Genomic DNA, 22,787 nt, shown 5'->3' with positions numbered 1-22,787 from the left:
CTCCACCCAAGAAGCTATAGCATATGTAACAGCTGCAAGCATATAACAGGGAGAGATTTATTATTCTGTACAGCTAGCCCAGCTAGTTGTATGTTTTCTTATTATTTAGTCGTAAAAGGGAGTAAGCTTCAGTTCTCCCAATAGAGTCAATTTAAATATACATCCTTCCAATTTTCATAAACTTGAGGTCAGCATAGCCTCATTTTGCTGCTGTATGCCTGCTAATTAGACTTAACACTATGTCTATTTATAGCTACTTTAAAAAATTCTTTTTCTAACAGCTTCTTCTTTAGAGTGAAAATTAAGCTAGGTTGAGGTTGGAGGAAAGATATCTGGATCTCTTCTGTTATAAAATACGATTCTGATTAAGATGATAAAGGAATTTAAAAGGAAATGAAACCAACACAAATCTATTCTATCTCCTCAAAACAAGTATTATTAAAGGAACTGCTAGGCATTCCTGAAACATCCAGCTACCACGAAAACCATACAAACAGATGCTGTATTATTCCGTAAAATTTCCATTCTCCTTAGCTTGTGGACTGCAAGTTTTGTAGTAACAAATGTTGCGGGTAACAAAGATGATGACAAAGACATCTTCTGTATGATATTCTCAATCACAAACTGATGGGTAACAAAATCCACTAGTCACAGGGGCTGCACAAATGTAGCAGCCATGAAGGCTGAATCATAAACCTCCAAATGTAGCAGATCCATCTACCCAGGGCTGTATCTTCAAGAGGTGTGTAACAATAGCATATGGAGATGCAGTAGGCAACTGTCAAACTCAATCCACCTCCTCCCTTGCAAGCTGAGCCACAATGACTGGTTTTATGCTTGTTTTTAGTTTTCACCAACTGAAAAGTAAAATGTGCTAGCTTAAGCCACCTTCTTGATAGCCAGATTTCATGGTTGTTTAAACTAAAATGCTATGAATCACAAGATGATAAACTGAAAGCACACACACCAATTATAACTGCTGGAGCCATGGACAGTAACTTGTCAAGCAATGTTTAATAAACTCCTTTAAAAGTGCCCACACCCTCGGTTAGATGATTAGTTTCTGAAGTAAGCAGGGAAATCTAGCTAAGGAAAAGTATTTCTGGAAAAAAAAATGTAAAGAGGGGAAAAAGATTTCTTGTTCTATTTTAAATTTAAGACTAAATTTTAACACTCAATTTGTGATTAAATTTGAATAGTTATTTCATTCTTTTATGATGCCCACTGAACCCATCAGAGAATGATTAAGATGATGAATTTGAATGATTAATGAAAGATTAATCTAGGAACAGTAATTCTATATTACAACTATTATAAGATAGTTAATTTACAGATTTGCATTTTGTTTTAAAATGAAGTTTCAATTAATTTACAGATTTGCATATTGTTTTAAAAAGAAGCTTCATATCATTTGAGATAACTACACCTGAAACCAGGTAGGCACACTATCCTTATATTTTCTGAACAATTTAAATATTTTGAAGATACTATCAATTTTTATTTTCACCATGTTTAGCACTTTTTTTTTTTTTTTAACATATATTTTGAACCTGAGATGGAAGATTGACCTAATACTTCCATTAGATAACTTCTGGCTAAATTATCTAAAAACTACATATCATGTCTACATCTACCATTCTGAGAGCAAAAGTTGTTTCTTACTAGAAACAAGTGGGTTCTTGTTATTCTTGGTCCTCTGTGAAGCCTAACTGTAGCTAGTAAAAACACTATGGACTTCAAATAGACATGAGAGATAGCAAAGTCACTTATTTTGTACCTTGTTCCATCCACTGGCATGAACAGCTGTCTCTTGTGCGCGCTCTCGATATTCTTGATATGTCACTGGCCTGCAGAAGTTAAACCAACACTGAAAGTTATAAAAGGAAACAAAAGAACAAGAATAAAATAAAATTCTCAGTTTCCAGAGAACAAAATATTTTCACACATATTACAGCAAGTAATTTTCAAGAGCTCACAAGTCTCACATTTCAGGACATAAAACATCAGCACCAGACAGGGTCAGGAAGGCATCACCTTCTCCCAGTTATACGATTTCATAAAATTAGTTAAGTGAATTTCATAATAATTTGATATTCTGCAACTTAAAGGGCATTAGGTAAGTAGGTTCTCTGATATGCTACCAAAATTTCTAAGCTCTTGCATGTAATTTTTTATAACCTAAGACTTCAAAGATAAAAAATTCCACTAAAAAAATTCATATGTGAGATAGATGCCAATGCAGAGTAAAATTTTAATAAACAATATAGGCTATGAACCAACACAGACTGCTTGACCGCATTAACATTATGTTAGAGTTAAAGCCTTTATTTGCAAGAAACAGCACTTTTGATCACAACCCCCCTTCCTATTTCAGTAGATACCTCTATTTTAGATTTATCATCTCTGTACTCTGAACTGGGATGATGAAATTCCTCTCTTTCATACTTTTTCCTCCAAGATCACATAGTATCTTACAGTCAGGAACAACAAAGACTTTCTGCCAAGTGACAGCAGAAGATGTACTGCTTCAAAAGTAGCTGTCCTGAGCCAGATCATGACAAAAGGCAAGTTCAGACTTCAGTTTTAAGGCAAATAGTGGTAACTGGTATTGGACAGAAGACTGCTTATTGAACTCCAGGAACCTGTCATGATCTAATAGCCTACTGTACCACAACATACTTTTTATATGTGTATAAAAGGACAGGACAATATAAGCAAAATAAGTATTGTATCAAATAGCACTACTGTAGCAAACATGGGTAAAAGAACAGAGTTAAAGCACACTGGGGAAAACATAATTTGGGTATGTCATTTTAAGTGCATTCTCTTAACCTCATTGCTACTTTAGTTCCTTTAAAACGCAAATCCAAATGAATCAGTGGGATGAGAAGAGCAACAACAGCTGCAGGAAGGATATTATCAAGAGATTAAACAGTAGCTCTAGTTTGCCTTATAAAAAAGGCATGCATATCAACACGTTTTCACAGGCATTTCAGACTTTATAGGTATGTATGTATGTACATATATAAATAAAAAAAATACTTGGCATGCAAATATTTTCCCATAGAAAACACAAGAAGCCTAGAACATCAGGCTACTAACAACCTAGAACCAGTTAATTTTCAAAGACCTCATCTCAGGAACTTTCTAAAAAGAATGGACCTAGAGTGCACCAGTTATGATCCATCAATGTCAGACAGTCAGCCAATTATCTACAACCTTTAAGACATTTAAACTTAAAATGCTGTTATGTCAATTTACCATTTTAGACACATGAAAAGAGTGGGTTGCAAGGCTTACGGCTAATTTTCCAACTTCTTGCCAGTCTATTTTTTTAGGGTGTAGTGAGGTATTTATCAAAACCCCAGCTCTTCAGAAGATACTAAGCACAAGTTTTTAAGGCCACATGGAACAAATGCCTGGCTTGTAAAGGCAGATAAGCTTCTGTCATTTCTGGAGGAACACGCTAGTGTATCTTTTACCACCTAAGGAGAAACTTGTACCCCACATACTCTTTTCTGTGGGTAAATAATTGTTAGTTTACACAATACTGAACCTGCGTTTTGACATTATAAAAACTGCATATAGAAGCAGGCAGTATATATATCAGTTTCTAAAAGTTAAATGGTGAGTTGAAAGAGTGTACTTTTCCCTTGGATGACTCATGGAAAAAGAAACAACCATCTTCATCTGTCTGGTCAGATGTCACATGGCACCTTTGCTGTGAAATCCAGGTCAGAGTCATAGAATCATAGGATGGTTTGTGTTAGGAAGGGATCTTTAAAGACCATGGGCAGGGACATCTTTCACTACATCAGGTTGCCCAAAGCCCTGTCCTACCTGACTTCGAACAGTCAGTTTTAATTTATATTGGTCATAAAATGCCAACCCTTAATTGTTGACTAGGGACCTAATTAAGGAATAGATGGGCTAGTTAAGGAATCACAGAATGGTTGAGGTTGGAAGGCACAGCTGGAGAACATCCTGCCCAACCTCCCTGCTCAAGCACGGTCTCCCTACAGCAGGCTGCCCAGGACCATTCCCAGACAGCTTTTGAATATCTCCAAGGATGGAGACTCCACAACCCCTCTGGGCAACCTGTGCCAGTGCTCAGTCCTCCTCACAGTAAAAAGGTGTTTCCTGATGTTCAGATGGAATGACTTCCAAATTTGTAACCTTCCCGAAGTCTGCTGTAAAGGGTATTACCTTCATGAGGGCATGAGATGCCTCTTCAATGCACACATAGAAGGCTGAAGCCCCATGCATCAGAAAGTACACTAGGCGCTGGTATCTAGGCTTCCAGTACCTTATTGTTCAAACAGTTCATGAACAGCTACGCAAACCCTGAAAGAGTAGTACTGGAGATTCTCAGCTTCTTTTGAGCCACGTTATTTAAACCAATCCACAAAACATAGACTCAGATAGCTATTTGCTAATGCTGCCTTCACAATTGCATTTATGTAACTGTCCCTGAAGTAGCACCTTCCAAATCCAGCTCTCTACAAATACATTTTGGAGGTCACTCAGAACAGCCAGAAGTAGTTCATGTGGATCCATTAAAATCAGACTGCTAATTTATAATAGAAAACTAAGCAACCACAACAATTTTACCAATTTTCAAAAGACATTGATCAAGATACTAGCATGCCAAGTACCATGTGCTATTTAAACAATAATCTTAAACTGGCAGGATAGCTCTTAAGGTACCAAGGTTAACCCAGGGGCCCACATCTGCTTCAGATGTGTACCTGAATGGTGATCATAAAGCATCTAACTACCACCCTTTCAGGGAAACTCTCCCACTCATCTTGAGCCAGACTACTAACAAACCTTCAGCTCCACTCTTAACTATAGGGTAAAAGAAATTAATCTGGGTGCGGCCCAGCATTCATTAAATTGGCAATGGCAATTGGCAGCTGCCAGCTGCTAGTTTCACCAGCAACTCAAACTACTTGAATTAGTCTCAGTTCAATGATAAAAGCTGAGAAAAATTTTAGAACTTACATTACTGCAAAGAGCAAGCACCACAAAGAAGTATTTGCACATTACAACACAAAACAAAAAAACCAGCCAGATAAAGGAACATTGAAAAAGAAAGGAATGCAATACAAAATGTAGTCACATCTTTAGCATTTCAGCAGCAGTCACAACGCAAAAGAAAACACCTTCCCTTTGAAAAAGTAAAGGCAAACTCACTTGCTAAGCAAGCTCTGCAGTGCTTTGTGCAGATGGTCTTTCAATTCCTGGGACACTTTCTCCCCCAAATGAGCCAGGCAGTCTTCTATTGAGCTCTCTGGATTGGCAGGACTGAACACTGGGGAAGTGTGGCAGTCAAATCCTGTAGTGGTAAATGCTGAGAGAAAAAAAGTATACAAAAAAAAATAATTCATTCATATAGGAACAATCTCAGATTTCTTATCCCACCAGTTAACACAGTTTACATGTGGTACGAAGAAATCACTACTCTATAGTCAAAGCATGCTATGAACAAATAGTAAAACAAGTATGGTCCAAATATATTCTGAAAGTGGTACTTACAAGCCGTAGATGACTTTGAGTTACATTTCCCCTCCAGCTCTTATTTCACAACTGCATCCTAACCAGCATATTAGCTGAATGTGCAACTGTTCTCAATTTTAAGCTGATGCCAACCCTGATGGAGCAGCAAGAGAACCTCTTTTCCATGGTAAAATTTGCCCACACGTGGACATAACTGCAGCAGTACTAGAGTATAATTTTTAAAAATAATATCTTGTTCATATAACCTTTTCCTTCTCAGTTTAAAACTTCTAAGAAAGGTCTATATGGATGAACGTAAACAGATCTAGAGCCTTTCTACTTCAGATTTCCAATTTGCAACACACATGCAAAGCAAAGGTTGTTTCCAAATCATCCCTTGCTGGGAGCCCTATAAAAGCCACATTTACATGTCAAAGCATGTCACAAAAAATAAATCTGGTGGAAGTGAGAAATCTGATGGTTTAATTCCACACTCCTCTGAATGTTAGCTGCTGAGGAATGATTTCACTTCTGTCATCAACTGCAGCAGCTTAAGGGCTGCTTACATTTCATTATTTATAGTAGCCTATTAAATGTCATTCAACTGTTTGCTTTGGCTAGACTCCACTGCTCCAAACGGTAACGTTTAACTATTTTACTATGTGACAATCTGTAGAAATCTTCTGGGGGAAGAGGGTAAAGAGATTCAATGCGTCCAAAAATCTCTTTAACTAGAGTACCTGTTACAAATTAACCACCATTATAGCGCACAGAGATTATCAATTGAAATGGGAAAATCTGTAGAGCACCTTCCAAGATTTCTTCATCAAGACGTTTTAGCTCCTCCTCGATTTCTATTTTAATCTTCTCCAAAGCCTCTTTCTCCAAAGCATGTTGTGTCATAAGCTGTTGTTGAGTCCCTAAAAGAAACCAGAGAAATTATTCAAATGTGGTACTGCAAATAAGGTAGATAATGGCACATTAACTGTAGAGGAATTCAAGGTGAAAGTCCTATTGCAGACAGCAACATAAAAAGTATGATCCCTTAAGGGCACTTACTACAAAAGTTTTATTATATGAACCCAGAAACACATAAACTTCCAGGGCTATTCGAGATAGAATAGGTGCTTTAAGTATGAATATATTAAAAAAAATTAGAAGTGTAAGGGCACAAACAGAATATAGAACAGCTCTAAAAACAAAGTTATCTTAAATTTAAGACCAAAATCAAACCAAGGCACATAAACAAGCAGTCATTCAAAGTAATACAGTCATTATCAAACTACACCAAAACAAAGCAGACATAGGCATAAGCTTGATTTTTAGAAGCAAAACATAAAATTGATATTGATGCCTGCAAAAACTACAAAAATACTCAGAGCAACTATGTAATGACATCAGTGAAAAGTCCCGAAATCCATTAACTGTACATCATTTCACTGTTCATGAGGAGTCTACAGGCCACAATGAAATAATGTAAGACCAGGTTCACCTGTAACAATAGAGGCAAAAGACCCCACAATTGTCAGTCAACGGTCAATTCTTATCTCCTAATCAAGTCATTTAGGAATTTGAAATGGTTGCATATCCCCAGAAGTACATGTTGTGGTATGGGATCATGAACATATATTCCACATGCTGACTAGATATTTGGTAAAAAGAAGCTGTTTCAGCCATATCATTCTGGATTACATAGACTCTCAATCACCTTAATTATTATGTTGTAGCGAAACAGAGACACAAAACTGTTTCCAAACAAGCCTAGGTATTTAAAACATTTGAACCTTTAAGCAACTGCCTGCTGAATGTCAACCTTTCCAATATAAGGCCATATAGCAAGGTAACTACTCAAGTAACTGTTTTATGGGATGGGTACTAATGCAAAGACTAGATGTCGAGGACAGAGTTCCAGCTCAAAATTCTTGCTATTTAGCTGCTTTTTCTTTGGGCTTGCTCATCTTTATTTCTTCCATCAGCCTTCAAGCATGTCTTCAAATCCCATTCTCAAAGCACACCACAAAAATTGTTCCATTAACTGCTGTCTTATTTTCACCGAATGTCACTGAATCAACAGCCTGCCACTGAGATTTTCCTCTTCCTTTCAATTCCTTAAAATGTCCTACTTAGAGATAAAATGGATCTCCACATGAATATAGAAGTGAATTTTGTGTCAACTTACTCCTGAAATAAATAAACAAACAAATAAAATTGACCACAAAACTTCCCTTTGCTAAGTAATCCCCCTTCCAGACATTTCCTTCCCTAAGTTTTGGGTCAATTATCAATCCTCATTAGCCCTGCACTCTGCTACTTTCAACAGTATCAGTGACTGGGTTAGCCAAACCACATTTTCTTAGCTCTCTTACTTCTGAATATTCCTTAGAATTCTTTTTTGGGACTTCGTGTTCTCTTGTGCCCATGATTTAAACACCACCTCCTGGCCGACCTTCTGATAACATTGCCCATGCCCACTGTTTCTTACTCATGCACCCAAATACTGATGGCTCTCCAACCTATCTCACCCTTTCTGCACCTACACCAACTGCCTACAGCTCTACCTGGGCATCTAGACATCATTCCACTCTACGTGTATTCTTCATTCAGCTGAAGAAAATAAAAAGGGAAAGGATTTATATCTGTAATGTTGGTATCCTCTGACTTCACTCTTCCTCATCACTTCTATTTCACATCGAAAACTTCAGGTAAGTCCTGGAACACCCAGTGTAGCTTTCTGGCATGTCTTTCTTCATTCCTGTGGTCTTATGAATGACTATTTTCTTTGGTTCATCTCTATTTAAATCTGCTTGGACTCACTTTAAGTGTTGTATCGCCTTCCCCTTTCCTCCATGATGGACACATAATATCACTAGTTTTCATATCAGAGTGTGTGAAAATCATAAAAGCAATGATACTAGTTAACACATACAGATGTGTAGTAAAGTACACTGTGCATTTTCTGTGTTTAAAGACCACTAGACAATAAGCTTGCAAGGTCTCCTACATTTGAAAAATAAGTTAAAAATCCACAGAATTAACCCACTGAATGTGTGCTAATGCTTAAAAACTCAGCGCTCAATAGATATCTGCGAGACATAAATCTTTCTAAACCAATGTACAAGTCAGTGTAAAATGTTTACATTTATTTATGTGAACAGTTTAAAGGAACAACAGATAGTTCAATTCCATTTTACTTAACCACAGAGATCATCATCACTATGTTCAGAATAACTTTATTTACCTTCTTAAATTCCTTCTCAAACAGCCTCTCTTTGCCACTCTGAATAATAAATTCCAGAGAGGAGCAAACTGTTCCTCCTTTTGGTTAATGAACAGACACTCACTAATGCCTTGTCAGTCCCTTTAATGTCGCCTCTTTGAATGACTGAACCGCTGCTGCACAGTCAAGTGCAACAAGTATATGCAAGTACAAACTCCTATTTTAACCTGTGCTTCACCCTGTATATGGAAGGGACGAGGGTATTAAGAAGAGCATCCGTTCTCACGGGACTAATGTGATGATGATGACACATGACAAGCTGTCATACTTGATAATAAGTCACCCAGAAAATGGAAGGAAGAGAAATTCCATTGCTGCCAGTGTACAAAAGAGCTGTTTAGATAATCAGTGCTGCAGTCAATGGTTTCCATCTCGTAACACCCGCAACTTTGCAGCAGCTGCTGATTCTAATAGCACCTGACTATTCAGTTGTGCCAAAACCTCAAAAACCTATCCCTCCCGGACCAGTGACTGCACTGTTTATTCCCCTAATTATCAATGGACTTCAGCTTTCTGCATCTGCTGTATGTTGACCACTACCAAAAAAAAATTGAACCCGATGTTGGAGAACAGCGTATTCCAACAGCAAATGTTCTAAGTAAGCGGTATCTTTTTCTCCTTTAGACAACTTCCAAGTCAGTTTGCAAATAGGTAGAATAAAACAGTAAAAATAGCTTCAGGTAGATGAGAGCATATTTTCATTGTTTAATAATGCAAATGGTCACAGGAGAAATGGTACTTGTAAGATCCATAAACACTGAATCCTTTCCTATGCTGAAAAAATGGGTTTGCCTATTACAGGCTGTTCATGAACTGACTCTGAAAGGCCTCTTCCCAACCCAAAGACACAACAAACCTCATTACACAGTCTTAGGCGAAGAAGATAGTGCATTCTACTTTCTATTTATGGAATAAATGTTCCCTTTTGCACAAGCATGTTCTTGTTAAGATTTTGTTTTTCAGGCGTTTGGAGGTAACCTACAAAGTAGGGAAAACGTATTCTGAAAGTCCATCAAGTACCATGTGCATCACTGACAATCGGAAAGTGTTATGACTACTAAATAAATGTAATACTTCGGTAAAACGCCACCAATAAGGCCATTCCAGAAGTTTAGTAACAATACAAGACTAATCCGTTCCCCAGGTTTGATCCCAGGAGGAGGAGGGATGGGAAGTCATTCATCAGAGCTAGAGAGCCTGCACATCGGATTCTACAGTGTTTGTGTCATACTAACAAGAGACTACAGCAACTATAAGGAGAGACTGAAAAGGTGTTATGCCTTTTTAGTTCAAGTGAAGGCAAGGTGAATGAAAAAGAAAGCCACTGATGTCACAGATTGCGCCTGATTTTTTTTCTTTCATGCTTGTAATTTTAATTTACCAATATCTCTGTTTTCAAGTTCTCCCAGGTCTCTATATTAACTTCTGTATAGTCAACATTGACTTAAAAATTTTGTTTTAGCATGATTCTAATATTTCTCTAACATCTCAGACTTTTTAAAACAATGAGAATAAGTGTCTAAAATTTCTATAAGCACTGAGTAACAAAAATGTAAGAAATCTCTTTACAAACTTATTGACCTGTTTCCTTCAATGAAAAGTATATCCATTACTCCAGCAAACTCCATAACACAGACTGCCATATATAGATGTAGCCCTTGATCTGAGAAATGTTTAAAAGCAGCTTTTTATAAACCATAAGAATGCTCAGCTTAAAAGAAACTACAAAAATCCAAAATATTAAGAACCAAAAAGAGACAAGACATTGCCAACTAGCAGTCAACTTTTTTTGTGGGCAGAGAGGAGGCTTAATTAAGTGGCAATTCACATTCCTGGAGGGACCACCTCTTAACTTCTCCAAGTCACACCCCCAAAAATCCCTTCCTTGCCTCAGGAAATAGCTCCCTCATTACCACAAACTGGATTGGTCTGACCTACAACATGTACCTTTTCAGCCTGTGACTTTTCAGCCAAAGTAGGTATGTTTTGCCCTAAGAGGAAGGTTTCTAAGGAATGAGTTATTCATCTAAGCTAAAACCACCTCAAAAACTCCTTCATTTCCTACAGACCAACAGTAGGTACAATGAAGGGTAAGTGAAGATACAGGGATGGAGTAGAAGAAAACCAAGATATTCTGCAACAGCTAGTCAAAGTGTCACCTGATGACAGAAAATTTTGCAATGACAGGTATCCAACCCATGACAGTCAAAACCATATAAAAGGGGTACTTCTATTAGATTTGGGATGGCCACTAAGGAGCCTTGAGCTCACCCCACAATCCGTGAAACCTGACCATCTCTGCCTACCTGTACATGTATTTCCTGAGATGTAATAGAGTTCACTTCTAACTGAAGGAAGTGAACAAATAAACGTAACCCATTTCTCACAATAACCCAGTTCAACGCTACTCAGCTATAAGAAACGCGTGTGTGAAACCACTAAAATGCCTTGATCACTGACTATATGCAGCACTTCATACAGTAATTCCAAAACAGATAATAAATGGTCAAAATAACATTGTGCACAATAATTGGATTAAAGTCCTGCGGATAGCATGCCCCTCAGGGAAACTGTAAAACTGTCAAAACCTTGTTCACCTCTTGAGTAATCTATGCCACCGTGCAGTAGTGGCATTGATTACAGATCTTCCAGATGCTATATGAACTAAGGGATTATTTAAAATTTCTCATTCTGTCAGGAAAACACAGAAAAACTACTTTCCTTCAGAATCTTTGTTATAGCCACAGGCTCATGGGATGGGGTCAAACCATTGGGAAGTAGATTAAAAAAACAGAAATACACTAGAAGTTATTCCTTGATGAAACACAAAGAAGCATTTATAATACAAATATATTGAATCACAAAATCAAAGTACTTTGACTCACTTAAAAAGTAAGTAGTACTAACAACTACAGCAGACTGGAAGCTTCTATAAGGAACATGAACTTCAGGGGGGAAAAAGCAGAAATGTTTTCCAATATTTGATATTTATTTTCTGTGTACGAACCAGTAGTTATAAATACTACAAGAGTTCTGAAAAAATACTAAAACATCTCTCCACAATCTAATTAACAAATAACTGAGAGCTTCCACACATTTTAAATAATTGTACTTCTCTGTTGCCTCAAACCACGTGAACTTAACACAGATGACATCTTATTGTGTGCGTTTTATCAGATTTATCTGAGCAATTTGTATTATTCGCCTACCTGAAAACTTACCAAAAGTAACAGAATTTACTGCTAATGGACTTTGCTTTAAATAAACTGAAGTGAGTGCTATGCAGAATCATTATTCTGCCAAAACTGTAATAGGAATAATCTCTCAAACTACTGCCCAGTTAAGTTTGCTGGATTTTCCTCAGGAGACACTGAAATCCATTACAGAATACTATACTGAAATCCACTACAGAATACTATAGAGCCATAATGTTAAAAGATTGATTTGTCCAATGAAACTGTCTTTTCTTTAACAGCCTAGAATACCGCGGATGGTTCTCTCTTCAGTCCCTGCACTGAAGAGAAGCTATCCAAATAGAAATTTCAAAGCAGTAGTCAAGATATTGATTTAGATCAGCCTTCTTTGCTTGAAGCCAGAAGTATTTTTAGCTCTTGTAATTGAAGCCATCTTTCCTGCAACAAAGTCAAGACCAACCAAGAGATCCAAAAGGAAATACAGTGAGGTAATTTTCTAAGTAATGTGCCTGAGTTTTCTCTTCATTATATAAAATCCCTCCAAAACCCATCAGTCTCATAAAGAATATTATGTCTGCAAAACCAAGAAGTTTTAAATTGAAATCTAACAAATATCTTGAAGATTTTCTCTTATCTGGGTTTTTGGAACAAAAAGACATACATCAGAAAATGAACTCTCTAGTATGAAATGCAGGAAAGCAGAGGCTTGTGGGAGATGACCATAGGAGGAAAGGGAGGGGAATGGACAAAAGCATTCAATTTCTCCTACCAGTTCTATCAGAGATAAAATAGTACCACTCCTGTTGGGAAAGATCGCTTTTTTGGTTGTTATTTTTGACCCATCAGATACATTCTCTAGTTTAAGTGGAGTGCTGAAACTTCACTGGGAGACTGCTGCAGAAGGAGACTCAAGGGAGGTACAGAAATACTACCTACACCTCATGTGCCTTATTTCCCCATATTCTGTATACATGCAATGGAAAGAGAGAAGGTCCTCCAGCAGGTGATGCCCGGTGGCTGTAATTAGGATCCTGCCCTGAACCGCCCTCTAGAGGAGTCCCTCATCCTCCGACCCCAAAGGAGATGGAAGAGGTTAACATTACTAAGGCAAACTAAAACTAGCCTTTCTGGATACTCCCCTTATATTGTAAAATGATACAGAAATCATACAAAGAGTAAGGACTTAATTGGATCTAAGAAAAATAGATGAAGGGAAAGTACCATATAGCAGAGTCAATACCTCATATGAATGAAACATAGAGAAGTGTTCTGCAACTAAAACAGAAACAGGCAATAGCAAAAATCACTGCTTCAATTATTTCCCATGAAAGGTCTGTCAGCACAATAACCAAATTTAAGCAAAACAAGATTAAGTGACAGGTACTTTGTATGAGAATCCTCTCAATTCATAAATCAACAGTGTTCAGCCATAGAGAGTAGAAAGACTACTGACCAGCGTTTTAAAGGACCACAAAAATCATCAATGAAAGGAACTTGGAGGCAGTCAAGGTATCGTATCAACAGTTGATGACAGTACTTGAAAAACACACTGACAAGTACAATGTAATGTTATACTGTTATTATCACTTGTATGTCTTCGTTACCAAACCCCAGAAGTTTCCTCCTTATGATGGGATTCTATACAACAACTATTAATTTTCATTTACTGGCTTTCACATCCCTTTTGTTCTAACCAGATTTCTCAGACAACACTTGTTACTGTAATACCCTGCTACCTTCCAGCAGCGCATTAGGCAGTGCAGGTAATATCCATTATGGGCTGCTGCTTCTCTCCCTGTCTCCCTAGGGGAGAATATAGGGCATGTAGGGCAGAGTGCTTTGGTACAGCTCTCCACAAGCAGGCATCAGCCATGTGCCAGACAACAAGGAGATACAGACTGTATCTATAAACTACTTAATATTCACAGAAGATGCATACAGTAGTTCAAAATAAACACACGGCTGTTACCACATGTACCCTGGGAGTGCAGCTGAAACAACTGTTCAATTACAAGCAAGGAGAGGAGAAGTAGGAGAAAGGATTTTTAAAAAGTAACTGTCAGACAAATCAAAGCTGTTGGAAGCACGGAAAGCAGAAAAGCAAGAGGAAAAGTGAGTTAGGGAAGAATGAAACAAATCCTGAAGCAGAAGGATAAAGTGTTTGCACTTAGTTCAATAACAGCCTGAAGTCCATCCAAGGCATTACAAAACAGAGTGAGAAATAGCATGGCAGATTAAAAGTAAGGGAAAATTATTTTATCCAGAGGCTTTGATCAGAAAGCAGTAAAAAACACTGTAAGAGAGATCTAATTACAGTGAAAGATGACCAGGAGAGGAGAAGCTGTGGTCACTGTCTGGTTTTGTGAGTGAGGGTGGGGGAAATGTAGGAGAATTTCCTGTTTAAAAGGGAACATTTAGAGCAATAAGGATTAAAGAACAGATTTGGAAAGTATCAATGTTTTAGAGTATTTTAAGAGCAAATCCAGCTACAGCCTGCCATCACACAAGCTAACATATCTAAATAATATCTGGAAAGTAAACTCAACAGTTACTTTTACTCAGGAGCTTAAAAGTCCTCTTATCTGAGTACAAAATGTTTATTTAAGCATTTGTAGCTTCCTCTTTATAAAGTTTCAATATTGCTCTTTAATTCAAATATTTCTTAGAGGTTTCAGTAATGAGAATCAGTTGCACGGTTTCCCCTCAATTTGCAAACATTTAAAAGGTAACTACAACCAAATTATAAAAAAAAAAAAAAGCTTTAAGACTAACAGTTGCATTTACAGAACAAAGTAGACTTTTCCACATTGTAGCTTTATATGTACTCAATACATTTCCAGTTACACCCCAGTTAGCCCAGATGGGATATTCAGAATGAGACATTATTGCTAAAATAAGCACATTTTCCAACAAAGGGTTTTATGAAACAGCATCTTGACACTAAGGTACCTCTCCTTTCATGGACCTCAGATGCAGTCAAAGTAGAAGAGACATACCTTAAATACAGTAAGATTAATTTTATAAACTATATATAATATAACCAACATATGCTGTATGCTTTAGTGCCAAACTGGTAAAATCATTTCTGTCATAACTTTGATACTGTCTTTTCTTCTCAGGAATTTCTCACTTCATGACAGGTAAGTTCAGTAAATGACAGAGTATGCATTCTTAAATGCTTGTTAAAAAAAAAAAATTCTGAAGATTGTCTTTTTTTTTTTAATACGCCTTTCATCAGAAAAAGTTCTGAATCACGGGAACCAGTAGTGACTGAAACGTCATTAAGAAGTGACAAGCCACCAAAACAATCTTGACAAACGACATTGTTTAAGTGCTTGCCACCACAAAATAGAGTTTTACTACCTAGGCTTATGTGAAACACAATCAATCAAACTTCTTTTATTCTGCCTCCTATTTATTTATTTAACCTCCTATATGCATAAACCTGTTCTGGAAGAAACATCTCTCTATCTGACTCCATGCAGTCCTTGACTTCTTAAAAATAAATGAATAAATACATGCAGCATAGGCCAGGTTAAGTCTCACATCTCTGCACTACCACTGACTGACAACAACGTAATAGGGCAAAACTATTTAGCATATAAGATTGCTCAAGTCATCGCTTATAGTTTATGCTGGTAAACACCACCTCACTGCTACTTACTTCCACTTGCCTCACAAAAAAAGCAAGCATGGACGCAAATTCTCAAGATGGCTCAACAAAGATAATATATATCCACCCCTCCTAACCTCGACAGCTACTAAATCACTTATTTGCTTCATAAACACCAATCGGCCCTGGCATAGCTCAAATGAAAACAGTAATCTAAATACAAACAGCTTTGTTTCCATCAGCATCTCTTCCCATTATTTTAAATGAATGAAATAGGAGATGCATTACACTAAGCATCAGGCTAATATTCTGCATCCATCCTCAAACAGCTGAAGAACTAATTGCAAATACAGTTGCATATGTAAACAGGTACAGATGAATATGCAAATATTACCTTGAGTTGAAGGAGGAGGATGCTCCTGTGGCTTCTCTTGTGATAAAAGTCCCAGGTAGCTGAGAACTACGTATTTTGTTTCATAGTGAAATCCTACAGGCACAGCAGTAGAGGACGCCATCGGGTTGGCTTGCAATGCGGCAGTGTTCTTATGGGGCACGCAGAGTTTTCTCCGGGTAACTGAGGAAGACTGTAAGGAAAGAATAGAGCATTTTATTTGTTTTTTTTTATAAGGCTGCAATAGGTCATGAACTCATACATAACAAGGAATTATGTAACAATCGTGAGGTAATATTCAGTTTTTTGCCCTGATATCCTATGCATTCTTATTTTAATAAGAACCGTGCAGAGTAAAACCAACTGCCCCCAGTCCAGTGCCCTGCCTGCCTGCTGCCAGCAGTGGCATTTCTCACTCCTGCTTGGCATGCATACTCTCACATTAAAGCAAACTGAACAGTTCCTCACCACGTGTCTGCCTCCTAATGTCTCCCAACTCAACCACACAAAAACACACACATGTATTCATGCAAAGAGGTTTTGAGGGATTCTGAAGACTTAGTTAACTACAATTTGAGGTAAAAAGACAGGTTCTGAGGAGTATCTCTTCCCCTAAGCCTCCGATGAGTGTTTTCCTGATTCTCTGCTTGCTCAGATTCACTATTACGATGCTTAAAAATTTTAATGCAGAAAAAGTGACCACAGTTACCTCAAATTCATTTTACTGTTCCAACGGCACTGGAAAACACATGGTAAAAAAAGGAAATTCCACATTCAGGGTAGGGATTGGAAGAACAGATGGTTGTGCTTCATGGATTTCTCACCCAGACATTAATACTTACAAACGAGAAATCCACACCTAACAGCAACATCTGGCCAAAGAACTTCCCTGTTTTACTCTAATTGTTTTGTTGCTTTTTTCAAACATCCAAATAAGAATAGCATGAAAAACTAAGGCAGAGAGAAATTAAAAACAGCCATAAAGGACAAGGTTAGAAAGACAAAATCTCAGAAAACAACATGGAAGTGGGGAAAAAGCCATACAACAGATTGAAAGGAAGTTTCAGATTAATCAACGTTTTAGCTCTTTATATTAGGAACAGTCTGGATAACTACTTCCAACCTGCTACCAACTTGATGAATCAAATAATAATATTTAGGGCTTTAAGATAAACTCTCAAAATTAAGTTCTCCATCACTTCAAAGAGTCATTCCCAAACAAGTAATAGCCCATTCTTGGCCACTGGAATGGATGTCTAAATGAAAGGCACGCAAAAAATGTTCATGCTACAGAACAGCTACTTAACAGATACTGAATGAGCTAGACAATTTACTAGTGTGAGACTGCAGTTAGAGTTAGAAGAAAAATTTAAACCAAGTTTAAAGCAGTTAGAATGAGAAAAATGCTATATACAGGGAACAGAAGTTGGAACATCTCAAGAGGTTTCCCAATTACACTGGAAATGCCTTGAGACTAAGAGAGAAAACCAGGCTCCCAAACCAAAGCACAATCTGCAAATGAAGCCTCAAGATTAAAAATAATAATAATAAACAGAGCAAGCAAAAGAAAAGTATTGACCTGTCTAGCTATCCAAGATATCTGGGCTAACTTCTAACCACCCTCCTCCCTGGAAAGGAATTCAGATTAATAGCAGTACAACTGGTTACTAAGGATAAACAGAACTATAACTGTGCTGTGGCACAGTTACTTGTGTGAGTAGGTAGCTTGGCAAAGAAAAATTTATCTGTCAAACTAAAAGCTGCAAAAGGAAAAGAGTTGGTGTAAAATTGGCTAAGCGTTCTTTCTTTAATCTTTAGCAACTCTAGTTTCTGAAACTCATTCAGTATTGAAAACAGAAGAGGACTCTTTCATGAAGACTATACTCTGGAAGCCCTGCCTCTTGCCATGTATTTCAAAATGCCTGAAATCCTTTACCAGAAAAATTCGGTTGAGTCTTTGCTATGGCTTGAACTGGAGTAGTGATTTATATAGAAAGAAACCAATGTCGAAACTTTGAGTCAATGCTCATCCCTTTTCCCTTGGAGTAGTAATCCTACATTTATGTTGCCTCTTCTATCCCAGAGTGCTCTACAGGCAACGTATCATGCTTCAGAAACGAAAGAAATTATAGCAGAGGATAAACGCAGCTTTTTCACAATACACAGTTACCCTTCAGCCATTTCCACAAACTGAGACTTTCATTAAGCAGGGAGATTTGGAAAAAGTAACTGCTTAGAAGACTTTAGAATCCTTTAACAATAGATCTGCTCTTCAGACCAGATCCCCAGATGCCATCATCGCATCACACCACCAGGTGTGAAAGATGCCATTCACCAAAAAGCAAAAGCTCGCCAGCACATTTCAGTTCTGGTATGTTCAGTAGAGATCCACAGTCCTGAAACCAACACGCTTCTCGCAACGCCTACACAGTGAATGGGAGCCCTTCCAGACAACCTGAACTGATCTGTCCTGAAAGAATCAGTCTGACGGATGGTCCAGAGACATCCAGACACTATGCTGTGGATCAAAGAACAAGTCTGAATATATAACAAAGATTATTCTTCAAAATATAATTCCAGATCAATGCAGAAAATGAAAGAAAAAAACAGTCGATCAAAACAAGCATGAGACTCCATACTAGCACAGTGATCCATGTGCAACAGTGAGGCCTAATTCACAAAAATTTCAGCATGCTTAGCTCAGCACCTCGGGGGGGGGGGCAGGAAGAGACAGAATCAGACCACAGCTTATTTAAATAGTGGTTAATGTTTCCCTGGGAAAAAAAATGAAGAAAAATAAGCTATGGATGAAAAAAAGTACTCACTTTGGTTGATATATTCTGAGAGGTAGTTTTATACTGAAATGAGAAGGGAGACTTAAGAACTTGAATGGAAGAAGTATCCTCAGCTTCACATAAAAGAATGTCAGACTGGAAACGCACTTCAGAATCACTGGTCTTCCTTTGAGAGAAGCCCACAGCACAGCAACTGAATTACTCATTTTGAATTGTGAATGACTGGTTTTGTTTACAAAAAGAAATAAGAGAAATATTGACTCAGATACTGTAAATGTCTCAGAAAAGAGCATTTTTCAGGAATGAGTGGGATTAAAAAAAGGACAAGCAGCTTGAGAGATCAGATCAGAGGAAGAAGAGCTTTCCACTACAGAAGCAAAATGGAAGAGAGTCAGGAAACTGTTTAAGAGAATAAGACAAAGGCTTGTATGGGAGATGTAACGGAGCAGAGGAAATAAGGCATTATACAGACTACCTAAGGCTCAAAGCAGGGGCAAGAAGGTTACTTCTGGTGTAACAGATTCACTACAAGAATATTGCCTATTAAAAAGCTAAATAGATCAAAATTGTTACCAATTACTCCCTACAAAAAATTTCACCTTCCTCAATTCCTGCACCCTTGGGGGAATAAAAGGCTACACCTGTTGAAGCTTACTTAGCTCCTTACTCCTCCAACCCTGCTGTCACTTGTTTCATGTGGGCTGAGCTGCTCAACCAACCTGAGAACAGGAGTTCCAGTCAGACTGACATTTCCTCATGCAATCTGTCACATCCTAATCCACAGAAGAGTTATACGTTAGATAACGGGCAACGCAAGTCCACCAATGAATACAGTGAATATAATCCCCTAGCGATGAGGCTTTGCTATGTTTTAGTCCTTACCTGCACAAATCCTACTACGCATCAAGCTGCGTTTACTGTGCATCATTCAAAAGCCAAAATGCAACAGCATTATGACATTGCCTGTAAGAACAGTTCACCAGCTGCCACTAAGATCTACTGCACATTTATTCGACTGTTGCAGGTCTGAGACTTGCCTTTTGCATTTAGAGCTGCAGCCTTACAAAGAATTTTGCTGCATGTTTATAAACAAAACAGTAGGTGATCAATATTGCTACCGATTTCTAATGCACTAAAAACACAGGTCCAGAAACAACAGCACAGTCACATATTGCCTTCTTTTTACAAATAACACCACCACCATGACCACAGTTAAGTTCCACTTGAAAATGGAGTCAATCTAGGGCTGGATGCAGTTCCCACCTACAGCCCCGGTTACCAAGCCTCAGTTACCAGCTACAAACTTAGCAATCCTAGGCAGCTGCTCTAGTGGAATACTTCCTGCTGCTGGAAAATTATTTCAAAGCATGCATGGACTCAGTCAGCAAGTGTTCACCCAAGCACGGACAGGGAGATTTAGAGGGACAACAAAATGGTAGCACTGGAGTTCAAATCATTTTTAGGGCAGCATGCTATCGATACCTTCACAGGTTTGGGTCACCCTCCTGATATCAATCTCTGCAACAGGTAACCACTCTTAGTTCACTCTAATCTACAGCCTTACATTTATATGGTGCTCTTTATCCAAATGTACCGAATTTCAAGAAGTTGCAGGTCTACAAAACCACACCTAGTATCAACAAGATGGAAAATAGTCAAGCGCTCTGCACCCTTACCAGACAGCTTGCATAGGGATTTTGGATGAGACTTGCACGTGTGGACTAGTTTAACCTTGCAGCAATTTGTCTCTGAAAACATGTAACAGCCACGACTTTCCAAAGCACCCCATTGCAATCGAGTTGGAAGATAAATTCTTCTGAGCACTCTTCCAACAATATATGACGGTATGACTAAGACATTGTTTTTAATAAACTGAGAACTACTGAGTTCAAACATGTCAATTCCTACTGGAAATGAATCAATACTGCATCCATTACTGATCCTCTGGTGGCACGTAATGGAGAGAAATACTGGAAAATTTGATAGTTTTTTATCTGGCCGGTGGTTTTAGTTGACCTTAGAGAGGGAAATGTAATTAAGTGAGCATTCTAGGCAAACAGATTGATTTTTCTTTTAGGAAGAAACCCAAAAACTGTATGAGTTATCTACTAGAAAGGTTCTCAATCCTTTAAACTGTCTTACCACAATATTAAATCACGACAGACCCAGCTTTGCTTAACAAGCTTTCATTCACTTTCTTTTTTAATTTGCCAGGCGCTGTTTGGATTTGGAAGTGAACGAGAGGAGAGGCAGGTAAGGCAGAAGCCCTGCGCTCGCTGTCAGCATCAACGGTGCCAGACGAACCCAGAGCCGGAGCAGTCGAGCAGCCTGCGAGAGTGCAGCGTAAGCTACTCAGTTACTACGGCGATGAATGAGATATTTATATCCGGGCAGAAACGGCAAGGAGCAAAAAGCCGGGATGAGTCAGCCGGCCGGGTCCGTGCGGGAGTCACAGCCTACACGCTACAGCGGCAGCTGCGGGCAGGCCGGCAGGCCGCAGCCCCTGCGGCGGGGGAGCCGCGGCTCTCCTTGCCGCCGCCCTTCAGGAGCTGCCGGGGGCCGGAGGGGGCACAGCCCCTTCTCCCACACCGCGGGGCCGGAGCCGGGCCCGCGGCTCCAGGGCGGCGCCCGCCGGGCAGCGACGCGCCGGGCTCGCCGCCGGCCCTCGGCGGGACGCGTCCTTCAGCCGCAGTCACGGCGGGGGCGGGAAGGGGCAACGGCCGCCGAGGGGCGTGGCCCCGCCGCGCCCCGCCCCCGCGGGGAAGTTCTCCGGCCACCGGCCCCGCGGAGAGCGGCCGGCTCCCCCCTCCCCTCACAGGCAGCGCGCGGCGGGAGGGGGGAGGGGGGGAGGAGGAGGCGGCGGCGGTGGCGGCGCGCGCGGTGCCACCGCCGCCGAGCTGCCCAACGGCCGCGCCGTCCTCGCGCTCGCGCCCGCTCCCCCCACCCCACTCCCGGCCGGCGGGGGCGCGAGGGGAAAATAAATAAATAAATCACTCGCCCGCCCCCACCCCCCTCCTCACCTGTGAGCGCCGCGGGGGGCGGGGAGGAGGAGGAGGAGGAGGAGGAGGAGGGGGGGGAGGGCGGGCCGGGCGAGGAGCGGCGCTGCTCCGGGTCGGTCCGCCGGGGGTGGTGGGCGCCCGCGCGCGCGCGCGAGGCGGTGCGAGCTCTGCCCTAATTTGCCGCCGCCGCCGCCGCCGCCATGATGGAGGGGCGGGGAGGAGGGGACGGCGGCGGGGGCGTCACGTCGCGGCGGTTTGTGTCGCGCGTCACGGCCCGCGCCGAGGGGCGGAGCCCGGCGGGACACCTCCCCCGTCACGTGACTCCCCGAGGGGGCGGGAAGAGGCGCCGGGGCAGCGGCCGTGGGGCGAGGAGAGGGATGAGCCCCTCTCCCGGGGCGGGAGCGGGTTTCCTGCGCCCAATGGCACACGTACTCAAGCAAAACGCAACCGGAGGATTCGCGTTAACCCCCTTGGCGCTTTCCTCGCAGATTCTGAGGGAAGGAGCGGGTGGCAGTCGGCTTCCGCGGCCCTGATGCGGTTCAGAGGGCTGTAGGTGCGGGTTGGCTGGGTCAGAGCCCCACACGGAAAGCCGCCCGTAAGGCTGGGGGGGAGGGGGTGTCACAGAGCACCTGGGCTGGAGGAAAGGAAGCAAGTCCGGACACAGTTCTGACTGCTTTATTTAGATTGCGCCCAAAACGACAGTAAAGTGTTCTCAAGCCCCAAAATACAAGTTGATTCCCCGCACTGTAACGTAAATGCAATATGAAAAAAGACAAAAGTTACACGGTTTTGTAATAAGCTTTTTCACACAGAAAACAAGGTGCCGTAAAAATTGACGAAACAGAAGTAGGCCAGGAAGGAGCAGGGATATGACAAATACTACATTTGACACCGATTTGTAAGGAACAGTTCTATTTTTTTCGGTAGGTGTACCCGCAGAATGGAAATAGAAGCTTTCCGCCAGCTAGAATAAACAAATACCATTAGAGGCTATGAAGATTGCTTTAAGTTTTGCCATA

The 22,787-nt window shown here is 40.1% G+C and overlaps 1 protein-coding gene across 4 annotated transcripts in view; it reads right to left on the bottom strand.

The window, feature by feature from the left end:
* BCL2L13 (BCL2 like 13) overlaps nucleotides 1–22,013 on the bottom strand; it is a 45,766-nt gene extending 23,753 nt beyond the window's left edge. The window contains exons 1-5 of one of the 4 annotated variants that reach the window (XR_012653588.1): nucleotides 21,790–22,013; nucleotides 15,978–16,167; nucleotides 6,309–6,419; nucleotides 5,197–5,353; nucleotides 1,778–1,867 (exon numbers count right to left, since the gene is read on the bottom strand). Coding sequence is in view for 3 of the 4 variants with exons in the window: in XM_075051227.1 (XP_074907328.1) it covers nucleotides 1,778–1,847; nucleotides 5,197–5,353; nucleotides 6,309–6,419; nucleotides 15,978–16,098 (459 nt within the window). In the remaining variant the exon portion in view is untranslated. Of the gene's footprint in view, nucleotides 1–1,777; nucleotides 1,868–5,196; nucleotides 5,354–6,308; nucleotides 6,420–15,977; nucleotides 16,168–20,911; nucleotides 20,983–21,789 lie in introns of those variants that run through there. The other 3 variants (XM_075051227.1, XM_075051224.1, XM_075051226.1) reach the window with 3 other exon arrangements.
* Nucleotides 22,014–22,787: the final 774 nt, after the last annotated feature.

The sequence above is a fragment of the Buteo buteo genome, chromosome 19, assembly GCF_964188355.1.
Source record: "Buteo buteo chromosome 19, bButBut1.hap1.1, whole genome shotgun sequence".
NCBI classification, from domain to species: Eukaryota; Metazoa; Chordata; class Aves; order Accipitriformes; family Accipitridae; genus Buteo; species Buteo buteo.
The sequence above is the reverse complement of the archived record's forward strand: the minus strand, read 5'-3'. Positions and strand labels throughout refer to the sequence as shown.